The sequence below is a fragment of the Salvia splendens genome, chromosome 9, assembly GCF_004379255.2.
Source record: "Salvia splendens isolate huo1 chromosome 9, SspV2, whole genome shotgun sequence".
In the NCBI taxonomy this organism is placed as follows: domain Eukaryota; kingdom Viridiplantae; phylum Streptophyta; class Magnoliopsida; order Lamiales; family Lamiaceae; genus Salvia; species Salvia splendens.
Window position 1 is genome coordinate 21,603,411 of NC_056040.1, and position 17,264 is coordinate 21,620,674.

The 17,264-nt window shown below is 36.6% G+C and overlaps 1 protein-coding gene across 1 annotated transcript; it reads right to left on the reverse strand.

The window, feature by feature from the left end:
• Positions 1-1,136: 1,136 nt before the first annotated feature.
• On the reverse strand, positions 1,137-2,336 carry LOC121749299 (transcription factor bHLH36-like). Its single transcript, XM_042143880.1, has 3 exons — positions 2,016-2,336; positions 1,322-1,654; positions 1,137-1,202 (listed from the first exon to the last, which is right to left on the reverse strand). Exons 1-3 carry the CDS (start codon positions 2,334-2,336, stop codon positions 1,137-1,139), a joined length of 720 nt encoding a protein of 239 aa, XP_041999814.1.
• Between the last annotated feature and the right edge of the window lie 14,928 nt (positions 2,337-17,264).

Here is a 17,264-nt window from a genome sequence, read left to right on the forward strand (position 1 = left end):
TCCACATCGTTTCTAATAAACTGGAATTCATTGTTGATGGGAAGTTGACACTCCTTGCAAAATTCATAGTAATATTTACCTACTTATCTAAAGTTTATTAAAAAAGCAATATTTTAGATCACTATATGATATTAGATGTTAATATCCTTATAAACAAAAGTCAAATAAATCATGTTTAGATAATTGAGATTAGTAACACTCAGGAATGCACACTATTAAACCACAAATCAGAGGTTGAATAAAATGCAGTAATGCTAACATTAATAAATATTTAATGATAGTGCTCGATGCAAAATCTTGGTGTACGACGTGAATGTTCACACTCATTCATGAAAAATAGTTTTGTTTAGTTCTATTTACGGCAAATTTATTGTTAATGATGCGAGTCTCGTTTCCTAAAACTATGAAAGTAATTAAATTCAAATCCTAACTGATATAGAAATATATCTTAGTAAAATGCAGCTAAATAATAATATGAATATTATTAGAATACAATATGTATGTGTATAGGTCCGAATCAGCATCTCATGTCTCAGTTCTTCCGAAGCTGACTGCATGGTGATAAACCCACACAGGAATTAAAGAGAGAATATTGAAACCCACTACTGTTTATAATATGATAATTTACACAATCAACTATCAAATTCAAGATTCTGATGAAATCTATAAGAGTACAACAGGCTGCTTCGCTATTGCCAAGATCTAATCGAAAAATTAAATAGATATACTATGTAATTATCCGTACGAACAATCTGATCAATGAGAAGTACCCAAAAATTCTTTTATATACTTACCCCATATCACATATCCATCATCCAGACATATATTCAGATTTCTCATGCATGTTAACTTCTCTCAAGGTCATGCTGGCTGGTTGATATGTTGCAACTTACAAAGGGGAAAAAATCACTAGCAATCTTGTTAAGTAACAAGAGAATAAATTAATTTCATCATTATTTGACACTCTTGTTTCTTACAAGAAATTCACACCAAGCTTTTCCGAAAATCACTAGCAATGTTGCTCATACAGAATTTATATGATCATTATTAGAATAACCAGAAAACATAGTACTTAAGTAGTAACATTTTAACCATACCATGCTTCTAACTCAAAGGGATAAATTATTCATAGAATATTACTGTATGGCCTTGCTCAATCTCTCTTGCAGCACCAACGCACCATGTTTTTCCATTCCTTGGCACTGCAACAACATACATATATACTATAAATCAAAATAGAAACTCAAACAAAACAGAAGCTCTTCTACTCCTTGAAGAAATATTACTACTACTATATATATTTTAGTCTCTTGAATTTTACCTTAACCTGGATTTTGTGGACAAATCTCTCGTTAATTCTAGAAGAAACAATGTGAATAACATCAAGCTCACTCCGTTGTATCTCTGCAAGAACTTGCGACAGCTCAAAATCATCAGATCTTTCGATACTATGTGAGATAAGAATCTCCATTCCATCTGAGACTATGTTTACTGTCACATTGTCTCTGCCATTTGAACTTTCATCCTTTCCACATGAAGAACTCGACAAACTTTTCAGCTTGTTTCTACGACCTTTCAATTCTTCAATATTTTTCTCCATCTTTTTTATATGACTGGTAGCTTCTTGTATTTGATCACAAACACTAAGTTTTCCCTAAAATTTCAATACCATGAAGACAAGACTTTAGCTATAATATAATATACATAGATCTTAGATAAGATTGTCTAAGTAACAACGGACTATGGTACCTAATTTTATTACTCAAACCCTAAAATCAGAAGCTATGCAAATTCAAACCATCTAAACTCAAGACAACAAAGCGCAACTCAGTTTGTAAGGAACTTCCCTTCAAACCAATAGATCAGTGGCTCAAGTCACCAGATGAGAAATCGGGAATTAATTATTATTCGATCCTTGTAAAAAAAACCGTCTTTGCCCTAAGGGTTTGAGCTTTGATCTAGAGATTTTGTTTAGAATGGCATGATTCGATCTAAATAAATAAAAATGAATTGACCTTAAGCAGATGATGAGGAAGATGGGAGCGGAGAGAAGCATAAAGGTGTGACATTTCTTGCCTCCTCTTCCTCTCCACCTCGCGATGCATAACCTTCTTGCTAGTGCATCCATGGTTGCTCCTCTCTTTTTGCCCTCTTTTGCAAAACTCCAGATCGGTTCTTTTACTCACTTCTCCATCATTGCTTCCCACAGAGAAATTGATTAAATTAGGTTCCAAGAAATGATAATCCATATTCATATCATCCTGGATTTGGCATGTTTGAGAAGTAGTTGGGATTCCAAAACCTAAGTCATCGTGGCTTGGTTGGAAGGGAAACATCTTGAGTTATTTGAGGATCTTCAAAATCATATATTCAATGGGATTTTTGTCGGAGAAGAGGATTTGGTTGGTTCAGTGCGTTGAGATCTCTATAACTCATGAAAAATCTTTCAAAGAAAAGGGATGATATGACCCTACGTTGAATATTTTTATTTAAAACTTGTATTAATGTGTATAGTGACTGATTATAGACTAATAGATTAAAGAAAGCAATTCATACGTTGAAATAAACGCATTATTATTATTGTCGTGAGGCGCCGGAAATTTAGGAAAGCTTTCAGTTTGGGGTTTTGTATCACTAAAATGCATTCACATCTAAATAAAATGACACTTTTATTAAAAGTATTAATTATGTAAACAATTGAGGAACGATTTGAGTAGCAAGATCAATCGGTTGAAGATTGGAATGAAATTGTAAAGGAAATTTTATTCACTGGAATGAGAAAAAACAAGAGCGAGAAGATGAGCTACAGTATGTAAAACTAACTACTGAAAAAAGCTATTTAACAGAAACTAAAACTAACGGCTAGTTTCAATCCTACGGCTAGGATTAAAACTTGACTAACAAACAGATCTAACGGCTGCCGGAAACGAGTTGTCATAACAGCCGAGCTGCCGAGCTGCCGAGCTTGACGAGCTTGACGAGCTTGCCGATCTTGACGAGCTTGCCGAACTTGCCGAGCTTGACGAGCTTGCCGAACTTGCCGAGCTTGGCGAGCTTGCCGAACTTGCCGAACTTGGCGAGCTTGCCGAACTTGGTGCTTGAGCCATCACAATCTACCAACAAACTCCACCTTGATTGCTCAATCACCAACCAAACTCTTCCTTTCCAGTCCCACTAGTTTCAAACATAGCAGAAACTTTTCCTTAGGCAATGGTTTAGTTAACATGTCTGCCGGGTTCTCTGAAGTATGAACTTTGAAGACTTTCACATTGCCTCTTTCAATCTCCTCCCTGATGAAGTGATACCGCACATCAATGTGCTTTGATCTCTCGTGATAAGCTTGATGCTTGGCCAGAAATAGGGCACTATTATTGTCACAGCCAACTGCTATCGCCCCTTGCTCAATCCCAAGATCAGACAACATTCCTTTCAACCAGAAACTTTCTTTGATTGCAGCAGCAAGTGAGATAAATTCTGCTTCCGTTGTGGAAAGTGCCACCACACTTTGGAGACTTGATTTCCAGCTAATAGCAGACCCAAACATTGTGAATATGTATGCCGACTGAGACTTCCTGTTGTCTAAGTTACCAGCAAAGTCCGAGTCACAATATCCCACAATAGCATCAGCTCCACCTCCATCATTCACTCCATATAGAATGCCTACATCCCCAGCACCCCTTAGATACCTCATCAACCATTTGAGAGCAATCCAATGTTCTCTTCCATGATTTGCCATAAACCGGCTGACAACACTTGTGGCTTGTGCTATATCTGCTCTGGTGCTGATCATAGCATACATAATGCTCCCTACTATATTAGCATAGGGTATCTTCATCATTTCTCTGGACTCAGCCTCACTGTTGGGCCTCTGATCAGCCTTGAGCTTGAAGTGCATTGCTAGTGGAGTAGCCACTGCCTTCATATTCTCCACCTTGAACCTTTTCAGCAACTTTGATATATAATCAGATTGTGTGAGCCATAATTGCCTTTTAGCTCTATCTCTGATAATGTTCATGCCTAAGATTCTCCTTGCTGGCCCGAGGTCTTTCATTTCAAACGCAGCATTGAGTTCATCCTTCACTTCTTGCACTGCCTTCCTGCTAGCTCCAGCAACAAGCATGTCATCTACATAAAGTAGAAGATATGTAGGATGTATGCCCCTTTTTCTGACATATACACAGGAGTCATAACTTGATCTCTGAAAACCAATCTTGATCATATAATCATCAAAAGTCTTATTCCACTGTCTACTAGCCTGCTTCAAACCATATATACTTCTTTTCAGCAAGCATACTTTATTTTCATTCCCTGGTTTGATGAAGCCCTCAGGCTGGGCCATGTAGATAGTTTCCTCTAGTCCTCCATGTAAGAAGGCCGTTTTCACATCAAGCTGCTCCAATTCCAGATCCAACTTAGCAACCAAAGCCAGCAACATTCGAATGGAAGAATGCTTTACAACCGGTGAGAAGACCTCATTGAAATCAACTCCATGCTCTTGAGTGAATCCTCTAGCCACTAACCGGGCTTTAAATCTGATCTGATCACCCTCAGCACCTTCCAGCTTCTTTTTGAATATCCATTTACAGCTGATAACCTTCCTTCCATCAGGTTTCTCAACCAATATCCAAGTGCCATTTTTCAGTAGAGAATCAATTTCATCCACCATTGCTTTCATCCACTTTTCCCATTCTTTGCTCTCCATTGCTTCCTTATATGAGGATGGCTCTATATACTCAACATCTTCAGCCACACATAATGCATAAAATAGCATCTCAGAATCATCAAATCTTGATGGCAGCTTGATCTTTCTTCTGACTCGATCCCTAGCCAGCTGGTAGTTTTCCAGATTATCTTGAGGCTGTGTTTGTGTCTCATTCTGAGCACTCTGAGGCTCAGTGACTTCTTCACTCTCCCCACGTTTCTCATGCCTCCCATGCTCCACCTCAAAGTCAGCTTTATCAACAGAATCAGTCACAGAATCAGGCTTCTCAACTATCACTTTGTTCTTATCCAGAAAAGGCATTTCAGTTTCAGAGAATACAACATCTCTACTAATCACAATCCTGTGATTCCCTGGCTCTACACACCACAAACGATATCCCTTCACCCCAGGTTGATATCCCAACATCACACACCTAATAGCCCGAGCATTCAACTTCCCTTGTTTGAGATGAGCATATGCCTTGCAGCCAAACACTCTCAATGTGGTGTAATCTCCATGGCTGCCATACCATCTAAAATCAGGTGTGTCTCCCTCTATACTTGATGAGGGACATTTGTTGATAAGTTTCACAGCCGTGGATGCAGCCTCAGCCCAAAACTTCTTCTCAAGTCCAGATGAGAGGAGCATACACCTCACCCTCTCTAATATGGTTCTATTTGCCCTTTCTGCTATGCCATTCTGCTGAGGATTCAGAGGTACAGTCCGGTGCCTTTTAATTCCCTTCTCCTTACAAAAGTTATCAAACTCTTTGGAGAGATACTCCAAGCCGTTATCAGTCCTCAAACATTTAAGAACCACTGACTTCTCCTTCTCCACTTCCAGGCACCATTGCTTGAACTTACTAAAAGCCTCTGATTTCTCTCTCAAAATGTATATCCACATTTTTCTAGAGTAGTCATCTATGATACTCATATAATACTTCCCTCCACCTACTGACACCACAGATGCAGGACCCCACAAGTCACTATGGGCATAATCAAGAGTGGATGTGGAAGTGTGCTTGCCTTTGGGATAGGGCTGTTTCTTGGACTTACCCAAAATGCATTCCTCACATGGAGTAGTGTCCATCTGCCCAGAACTTTGTATAATCCCCTTCTTGGCCAGCTCCTTAATGCTTCCCTCAGCTGCATGAGCAAGCCGCATATGCCAGATTTTGAAGTCATCAGCCTTCACAATATTTGCCTGTGCAGTAGGGATCTCAACACTAGCCAGTAGATAGTACAAGCTTCCCCTCCTTTCAGCTTCCATCACCACTCTTTGATCCTTGGAAACTGTCATTTTTCCCCCAGTAGAGCAGAATGTATATCCCTTGCGTTCAAGAAGCCCAAGTGAAATGAGATTCCTCTTGATATCAGGTATATATCTCACTTCACTTATAATCTTCACAGATCCATCTTGCATTCTCAGCCTGATCTTGCCTATACCTTGGATGGTACAAACTTGGTTGTTGCCCAATATAACCGATCCAGTCATCTCTTGGATCTCCTCAAACCAGCCAAGATTCGGACTCATATGTAGACTACACCCCGAGTCCATGATCCAAGATCCTCCCAGACCACCCTCCATCACATTCAGAATTTCTGGCACATCAGTTTCCTCAACACAGTCAGTGGATGGAACACGGTTTCCACCACCATTTGCTTGCCTTCTTTTCCATGCGAAGCAATCCTTTTTGAGGTGACCCGGCTTCTTGCACCAATGACATGAGCGGGTTTCCTTTTGATTATTTGATGGAGTTTTCTGATTTTCTTGGCTCGGCTTCTGAAACCTCTTGACTCCCTTGAACTTCTTGACATTTAGGCTCTCAGCCATAGCCTCTGGATTCTTAGAGCCTGACTTCTGAATTTCTTTTGCTCTTATGGCCGACTGAACTTCAACAAGGGTGATAGTACCCTCTCGGCCATACAATATGGCATCTCGTAGCTGATCAAATGACTTCGGCAGAGCATTCAAAAGTAATATTGCCTTATCTTCATCCCCTATCGAGGCGTCGATATTTTCAAGATCATCGACCGCCTTATTGAAGTCTTCAAGTTGCTCCAATATCCCTTTATCATCCAAGAATCGATAGGAGTATAACCGCTGCTTCATGAGCAGCCTATTGGCCAAGGACTTAGCCATGTACAAGTCTTCGAGCTTCGCGATTATTCCGGCTGCAGTCTTTTCTTTTGCAACCTCTCGAAGAACTTTATCCCCGAGGCATAGCACAATTGCACTATGAGCTTTCGCCTCGATCTCAGCTCGTTTAAGGATCTCCTTTTCGTCAAGATCCATCTTCTCCCCTTTCTCCGACTTGTCCTCCTTTCCGCCCGCCTCCAACGCCGAAGCAAGGCCTTGATGAATCAGCATAGCCCGCATTTTCATCCGCCATAAGCCGAAATCATTCCTACCCGTGAATTTCTCGGCCTCAAACCTAGAAGCCATAACACCCTCCAATCTCACCACCGAAAGAACAAATCAGAAATCAATCGCGCCTCCCGATTCCCACAGACGGCGCCAATTTGTAAACAATTGAGGAACGATTTGAGTAGCAAGATCAATCGGTTGAAGATTGGAATGAAATTGTAAAGGAAATTTTATTCACTGGAATGAGAAAAAACAAGAGCGAGAAGATGAGCTACAGTATGTAAAACTAACTACTGAAAAAAGCTATTTAACAGAAACTAAAACTAACGGCTAGTTTCAATCCTACGGCTAGGATTAAAACTTGACTAACAAACAGATCTAACGGCTGCCGGAAACGAGTTGTCATAACAGCCGAGCTGCCGAGCTGCCGAGCTTGACGAGCTTGACGAGCTTGCCGATCTTGACGAGCTTGCCGAACTTGCCGAGCTTGACGAGCTTGCCGAACTTGCCGAGCTTGGCGAGCTTGCCGAACTTGCCGAACTTGGCGAGCTTGCCGAACTTGGTGCTTGAGCCATCACAATCTACCAACAAATTCTATTCTTCATTTCACTATCTAAAGGATAATTTGTTTTAGTTGGTACGTCTCCTCATTCAATCTTAATTAGCAATTTCTCAAGTTTCTTCCATATGACTGTTAATGAGTTGATAAAGAATACAAAGATAAAATCGGTGATACGGTTGATAATGTCGATGATCGGACTACAAACTATCCAAAAAACAAGAAATAGAGCAGACACTTCACTGCTCATTTTAAATAATTGTTGAGTATACGAATATCCATTATAGTTTATTATAATTATATTTCTTAATTTACTTATTATATTAGTAGTAATTAAAGTGCTAAATTTTGATAGGCCTTAAGTATAGACATGCACAAACCGAACCGGACCGCCGGTTCACAAACCGGAACCGGCGCCGGCGGTTCGGCGGTTCAAGCAGGGCGGTTCAGGTTCAAAAAAAGCATGAACCGTAACCGGCAGTTTTGAACCGGCGGTTCAGCGGTTCCAACGGTAGGATTCCGGCTAGGGTGTAGGTTTTCAGACTAGGTGTGCAGAAAAACCGGCGGTTTACGTCAGAAACCGGCAGTTTCTGCCGAAAACCGGCAGTTTCTGACATAAACCGGCGGTTTACGACGGTTCAGCACCTTTTTCAGGTGGCAGTGTATATGCCTGAAAACCGGTCAGAAACCGTGGACTGAACCGCCGGTTCAGGCGGTAAATATGCCGAAATTTGAAATTTGAATTTTATTTATTTTATTTATTTTTTATTTCTTCCAATTTTACTCCTATAAATACCCCACTTCCCCCATCATTTTTACTCACCCCATTCTTGTGTTAACAAGGATTTCCTTCTCAATCTATTTCTCTATTCTCTATCCTCATTCTCTCTAATTGCTCAAGTTGTTTACTACTATATTTGTTGTTATGTTCGTAATTTACCATTTATTCAATACTCCATATTCCATACCACTTTCATTTTCCATTATGTCTTCTTCTCGTAGTGGACCGGGACGTGGTGATCGGGACAAAGGAATTGCCCAAGATCAAAGTAGTCGTCCCCAAAGATCAAATCGACCTAGTCTTTGAGAAGTTATGGAAGAGGTTTCCCGAGTGGCGGCTGAACGCATGCAAGTAAATTCTAAAAAATAAAATTATTTTTCTAATTCATAATTTCATAAGATTGAGTTTTTTTAAAAAAAAATTGTGTTCCTAATTAAAACTTCAACTTATATAATATTTATAGATAGAAGAAGATCATAGGATGACCATGCTACTCGCTGAAATGCATCAAGGTGGGGGAGGGGCGGTGGTAGTTCCCAACAACAAGATGACGAGTACGACGTGTCTATATCGTCGGACTCGGACAACAATGATGATAGATCTCATTCTCATATTCCGTCTAGAACCGGCGGAAATGAGGACATGCCTCCCCCTCCACCCACTAAAAAAGCATTGAAATTTGATATTTTTGTTAAACACTACAAGAAGGTCCCGGTGGTAATTCCAAGTCCTAATGATCGGCTCTCTCAAGAAGAGACATCGGCGTTTCATGCATATTGTAACTATTGTGATAAAGTTTACAAATTTGCTAGTGGTGGGGGATATGGCACCCTCCGTCGTCATTTGGTGACAAAGCATCCGGTAGAATGTGGCACTGCCTCTACCCAAACCCAACTAAACTTCCAACCCGGTGGCTCAGGTTCGTCAGGTACGTCTCTTTTTAAATATGATCCTAAAAATTTTGCTGACGTTATGACTAGATGGGCTACAATGAAGCATTTTCCTTTTAATGTTTATGATGACAAAAAATTTGAGGTTACTATACAAAGTGGTTTGAACGTAGCTGTCAAAAGAATAGGTCGAATGACCGTTCAACGATCTACCGTTCGACAATGTTTAGAGAAAAAAGTTGATTTATCACGTTATTTACTCAACTTGGGATACAAAGTGAACATTTGATCAGATGTATGGACTGATTGTTTTACTAGACATTCATACATGGGCATTACGGTTCACTTTGTGGACAATAGTTGGACTTTGAACAAGCGTTTGATTGGTTTTAGAGAATTTGAGACACCACACACTGCACCCGAAATTGCTTCTTTAATTATTCAAGTTTTGAATGAATTTCAATTATGCAATAAGATATTTTCTGTTGGTTTTGATAATGCAACTGCTAACACTGCAAGTATTAATGACTTGATTGCGGCTTGAGCTCCGGTTATTGGTGGTAAGTATTTTCATCAAAGATGCATATGTCATATTTTGAATTTATGTGTATAAGATGCGCTTGAATTATGGCAAAAGCATGTTAGTCCTATTAGAAGTATTGCCACCAAAAGAAGGTAAGATATACGAATTTTACCATAAATGTGTCTCATAGATGGAATTCGGCATATGATTGTCTGAATTCTACTTTGACGCATAAAGATTCTTTGTGTGATTTTTTTAGAACCTATCCCGTTTCTGACTTATATCTGTCGCATAGTTGTTGGGATCATAGCGTGAGTTTATTTAAATTGTTCAAATATTTCAAAAATGCGACTGTTGAATTATTGAGTGTTTATTATTGCACTGCTATTCGTATTTTAGAGCATTGCATGTATATATCACTTAGTTTTAAAACTGCGATGAAAATTGCTTCATCTTCTTCTGAATTGACGTGTGTTTTATATTATATGATTGAAAAATGGCTTAAGTATTTCAGTGAGATTCCAACGGTGTTTTTGATTGCAAAGGTGTTGGATCCAAAATGGAAATTAGCCGTTACCTCCAGGATTTTATATTTTTATTATAACAATTTGAGTTCTATTGATCTTGGTCCACTTCAAGCATTGCAAGCGGATACCAATGACCAATATGGAGTAAACCTAACCGAAACATTTCATATAAACTTTCCGGACCGGTCAATTATCCAACAAACCTTCGAGTTTAACTTGCGTGCTCTCTACACCGAATATGAAACCAAGTATAACAGTACCCACCAAGTCAGAAGACCTACCCCTCCTCAACAACATAATTTTGGCTTCGCATTTCAAACTGATTATCATGACCCCGACGCGCAATCCCAATTAGGCGACCTATACAGCTACAGCACCGGCGGAAGGTCGACCTCAGGTATGGTAAGTGAGTTAGATTTATATTTCGATTCACTCTTTTCCTTTGGTGATGAAGGTCCTACTCCTCCCGCCCAAATCGGCGTCCTCGATTGGTATGAAACACACGAGAAAGATTTTCACATACTTGCGTCAATGGCCAAAGAGATTTTTTCGGTACTGGCTTCCACTGTCGCCGTCGAGTCCGCTTTCAGTGTTGGATCACGTGTGTTTGAATAATCAAGAAATAAGCTCTCCGCGAAAAATATGGAAGCCGTGATGTTACTTTATGATTGGGCCAAAGCTCACGTCAGAGAACAAGAAAATGATTGGGATGATCGTCAGAAGGAATCACAAGAAGAATTCACCGGGGATGAATCGTAGGCCAACCGTCAACCGCCGGCCAAGCAAGCCAAATAGGTAAGTAAGGTTAGAGAACTACGTGGGCTTTGATTCCCTAATGCAAATGAGCATTAGGGATACGTAGGCACCTCAACTTAAATTTTAAATTTAAGTTAAGCTAAAGTCCTTTTTCCTTTATTTATATTTTTTCATTTGTTTTTACTTTAAAAATATGCAAATACAATTAAATAATTGTATTTGTATATACTCTAGTCGGTTAAGCAGATTTCTCTATAAGGCTAAATCCGGGAAACTTTTGACAATTCTACTATAATTGTTGATTGTTAGACTAAACTCAACATTTAAGGTTGAATTGCTAAATGTGTCCTCAATTTAGTTATGTAGAAACATCTCCTTCGCCGACTAAGAGTATATATACTTATAAATTTATTGTTTAGAACTTCAAGTCTTTTTTGTAATTTGTAATTCGCTTCGTTGTATTTAATTTTTTTGTTTAAGACTTCAAGTTTTTTGTGATTTGTAATTGTTGTAACTTGTAATCTCAATAAAATTACAATTTTCATCGTAATTTTTGAATTTTATTTACGCACATTTCATAAATAAATAAATAAGAAAATGCAAAAAAAAAAAACGAACCGCCGAACCGGCCCGGAACCGGCTGTTTCGGCCAAAAACTGACGGTTTTGAACCGCCACATGAACCGGCGATTTTTTGAACCGAAACCGAAACCGCCGGAACCCTTGACGGGCCAGTTCCGGTTCATGAAAATGTTGAACTGTGAACTTCGGAACCAGCAGTTTTTGAACCATGTGCGTTCGGAACCGGATGTTTTTGAATCGTGTGCATGCTCACTTAAGTATAGTACTATAATAGAAGTGAATAGTGATGGATGCATCGAATAAAGAAATGATCAGATTACGATCACAATACTTAAAAAGAAATCAAATCAGATAGTGATCATGATATTGAATTCAGGTCCATGTATCTTGGACTGTTTTTGTTCCTGCCCCAGCTGTCTGCTTTAGGTGGTTGTGAAATTAATCATATAATTGCAACCCTAGCTAGAATAGTTGATGAGGATCATATCATCTAGGATTTCGTCCTCATTGATCATCAAGGGTTGTAAAGGAAAAAGAATATACGTGCATATAATTGAATATGTATGAGAATGTTAATATCTAATTTTCAATTTGACATCTTTAAGCTTGCAATGAATACGCAGATATAGTTGGTGGGGATGCTGACTGAGTTCCGCATTGCCCTTGGTAAAATTAATGTAAAGAAGATAGTCACTTTATGCTTTTTCTACTTTAAAAAGAATAATTCCAATAAATATTTTTTTGATTATATCTTCCTGTATTTTAATAGTAATACTGCTATTTTCGATGCTTTTATTCAATGAGCTTCATCATATATACCTTTAGTTAAACAGAGAATATAAAAGTAGCAAACAATTAATGGTGTAGGTAGCATGAGGGGTCGGTCCTTGTTAAGAAGGGTAAAATAAACTATTTTGCTTGACATTCTCGATTTGTTTTGTAAAGTTTTACCAATATTATTTACTGTATCATGTTACGATTTTGACCCGTAAATCTATCTAGTGGAGTACTACAAAAGTACTCTTCATAATATAAATATACTCATTTATTTCAATTCGATATTTATATAGTAGTATTAGGTAGTAAGAGTATTGCATGTTTGTATGCTAAGAAATAAATTAAAGGGAAATTGTAATAAAAATCACTAGGCTTAGTTAAATTATATTTTCATATTTTAAAAAGCGGTCGACTATATCATAATTTAGATATTTTTTCAATTTCATCTTAATCTCTTATTTTAGGGATATTATGTATGATGCATGAAACAGAAAATAATACGTGAACAAAATTTTTGTCCACTTAAACAATATGGCTTAATACACTTAATTAGTCATGTCTGTAAATTTTACACATGTATGTTTTACATCAATAAATTCAGATGCTTAACATGCCAAAATTTTCAGTCACGTGACAATTGAGAAAAATGTCAAAATTATGATATAAATGACTAATTTTTAAAATTGCGGGATTGGCCAATATTTGATCAAACTTGTTGATATTTTACATTAACCGTTGTTCATTAAAACTCGTGTCATGTTCAATATTGTCTATTTTTTAGGGACGAGGGAAGTAGTATTTAATTATATATAATGTTTTTTACAAAAGTTGAAATGAAGAGGCATATTTTCTCATGTACAACTATATCCCAAAACTCTAGACACTTCAGACATTGATAGTATTTCATCCAGCGGCGGATGGAGGTGGGGTCGAGTGGGGTCGGCCAACCCCACCGCCATCCCTGGTGAACTGCCGGAATACTCCTCCCAACGGCCCCCGACCCCACGGCGTTCGGAACTCTGCCCCATGATTCATCTTCAAGCTGCGCGCAGCTTTTGCACCTCTGTTGTTATTTCCTCTACTGCTAAATCTTTTATGCGTGGGTTTAGGTTTGGACCTTTTCATTTATTTTAATTAAAACATGCAGGGAATACTTTCTTCATAAATAATTTATCTCTATTATAATGGTTAATACTTTCTTTACAAATTACAACTAAGATTGCTCGGTATCTAAATTAATTTTAATTCAAATTAAGGGTTTGAGGCGTAGAGCATAGGCTGTGCAAAAAAAGATTCGGTGCATTATATTATAGGAGTATAGTTTATTGAACATCTTGTAGTCATGTTTTATTAATTAATTTATTTTATTATCGTAGTAACCGATAAATTTTAACCTAATTTTAATAGATATTCTTTCCGTCCGATAAAAATATGAATATTAATGAAACGGAAATTAATGTACAATTGTTAAAATAAGAGAGAAATGGAAAGAAAAAGTAATTATAGTATTGTTAGTGGAGAATGTAGCTCATCTACTAGAAACAGAAGTTACGAAATACTATAAAAGGAGATAATTTTATGTGACATTCCAAAATGAAAATGTATTTATTTTTATGGGACGGATGGAGTAATATCTATCTTTTACTTTTAGTTATTGATTTTAGTTACCTTCTATTTTAGATTAATAGATACTCAATTCGTCCCACAATAAAAGTCATATTTTGTCATTTCGGTCCGTCCTACAATAAGAGTCACATTTCACTTTTATCATAAATGGTAAATAGGTCTCACATTCCACTAACTCACTTCACTCACATTTTATTATAAAAAATTAATATAAAAAAGTGGACCTCATGTTCCACTCACTTTTCCTACCCACTATTATTTACATTTCTTAAAACTCATGTCTACATCAAATGTGACTCATATTATGGGACGGATAGAGTTCATTTTTTTAAAAATCTCGAGTTTCCATCAACTCTTCTAATGCTAATGGTGAACATCAACTAGAAGATATTTTCGCAACTAATTTTGACAGTTTCATAATATCGTAGAAGTACATATAAAATAGATATATTTCATTTATAATGTATCTTTATAAATATATATATTAGTATATTTTATTATTTATTTCGACCTCACGGCATTTTAATCCTGGATCCGCCATTGATTTCATCTTATACTAAGATAGTAAAAAAATTCAAACATTTACATAAACTATAGTCCGAAAAATAATGTGATTGTTGGATAGCATGTACTTTAATGAAAAATAATCTCACCGGTGGGCATGTCACCGTGGGTGGCGGCGCTGCTGAAGCCTGAAGAGGCAACGCATGTTACTCTGCAATAAACCATAACTGGGTTAGGTTAGGCTTGGACTTGAGTCAATGTGATTGGGCCATTCATGCCACGTATAGGCCGGGTATATGGGCGCATTTTAAAGCTGAGCTGCATCAGTTCATGGGCAGCTGGGCTAATTTAATTATGGCAGCCACATGAAAATTAATTAATTTACCATTATATTGAATTATGCTAAAATGTATATGGGTTGTGTTATATTGATAACTCACTCCTAAATTGCTAACTACAACTAAATAATAGGCATTAGATCTTCAAATCAATTAGGCTAAGATCATTCGATTCTGAAAATCAATATAGTGAACAAAAAAAATATCAATTCGGGTATTTATGTCAATTAACAACAAAGTGGTTATAACTAACTTTTAAAAAATATGTCAACACTTTAAATGCATATAACTATCTCATTTAAATTATTTTTCCACACAACATATATCAAACTAAAGATAATTTTATAAGGATTCCAACGAGATCCTACATGCATATGTTTCGAAGTCAAAATTTTTTTAAAAAATCTTGAATTTTCGTATTTTTGAAGAAGCAGTTTATATCAACACGGCTTACATAATATGTCAATATAATGCTTCTACAATGTCAATATGAAATTGTGCTGACATTTTCATGTCTACATGTTGATATATTTAATACTCCCTCCGTCCCAAGATAAGTGAGTCATTTCCTTTTTTGGCATTCTATCTCTTACTTTTTCTCTCTACTTTATTAACTCTCTTACTTTAATTCACTTTTCACTTTACTAACAAAACCTCATTTTCTTAAATCCCGTACCAAAAAGTTTTGGCTCACTTATCTTGGGATGGAGGGAGTACATTATATTGACATTGAGTTCTTAAACCTCAAATTTGATACAGGTGTTATTATCTTTTTAATATTATAAAATAAAAAAATAAAATTACACATGACAAATTATAGACCACTAGTTCTCTAAAATCCTATGGTCATAAATTAGTTGTAGTTAGCAATTAAAGGATGAATTAACAATTGATTACATCCCAAATGCATATAGTACTCCAATACATAACTAAAACCAATCCTACACCATTAGATGTCAAAATGAGTGAATAATATAAATCTCACTAGTATCATTAAATAGTGGATAAAAATCAATAAAAGGGTAAAATCGTCAATTTCTCATAATATAATAATTTTTGGGGTTTTACTGATATCAACATATTTCATTAAAAATATCAACACAATAATATATATTTCAACAACTAATAATGTGCACCCCACGATCTACTAACACTATTTTTACCATCTTTTTCTCTCTCTCGTACTTTATCAATTATACATTAAAAACCTATGTCTATTTTTTGTTGATGGGAGAGTATTATGGAAATTCAGTGTTTGAGTATAGCATCCTAGCAACTATAAGTATATGTATAAGTTAAATTACTATAAAAATCATGAATTTTAGTGAAATTTTAGTTTGTCCCATAACTTTTACAATCGATTGTGAAAACCATAAATTTTAACATCTTCTCAATTTTTCATGAGGTTTAACTTAAGTGATGTATTTAGTGTAATATCCCAAAATCTACAAGTTTGAGATCGTCCTTGAGTTTTACTCTCTCCGTCCCACAAATATTGACCCATTTTTCCATTTTCATCCGTCTCATAAAATTCATCCCATTTCACTTTTTATCATTTTTGGTAGTGGACCTCATATTCCACTAATTCATTTCTACTCACATTTTATTATAAAACTAATATATAAAATTAGGACTCACATTCCACTCACTTTTTCAACTCAATTTTCATTACATTTTTTAAAACCCGTGCCCGGTCAAAGTGAGACAATTTTTATGGGCAGAGGGAGTATATTTTTTCAACACATAACTCAATCACACCATAAAAGTGAAACACCAAATCTAAAACATGTTTCAGAAATAGAAAAGATGTTTATAGTTACGGTGTTTATGACCGATTTTCAAAGTTGTGGGACAATTACCAAAATTTATAATTTTTGCTACTATTATTAGTATATAAATTCCAAAAAACTTGAATTTGTGGAAGAGAATATAAAAATTCCAAAAAATCTTGAATATGTGGTTGAGAATATATTGCATATAAACATCAATACAATATGAATCTGTATATATCGTTGAAATGAAACATATACGCACTTATTAGAGAGCAGCTGTCCCACAACAGCCGATGGAAAAGAAAACCTGTCGGAAATCTCAATATCCTATCTCTGTACACACGCAGTCAAAGTCGCCAAATCAATAGTGACACCAATATGGAGTACTTGATTACTTAATTATATTAATAGATTTCAATGATCCCAAGGGATCAGTCGAATAATAAGATATCAATCATGCAATGTGTACAAATCATGATACATATATTTCTCTCTCTATGTGTTGATTTCGTCCCATTAGTAATTCTGTAGCTAAAAGAATTAAAACGTCCCAAAAACGAC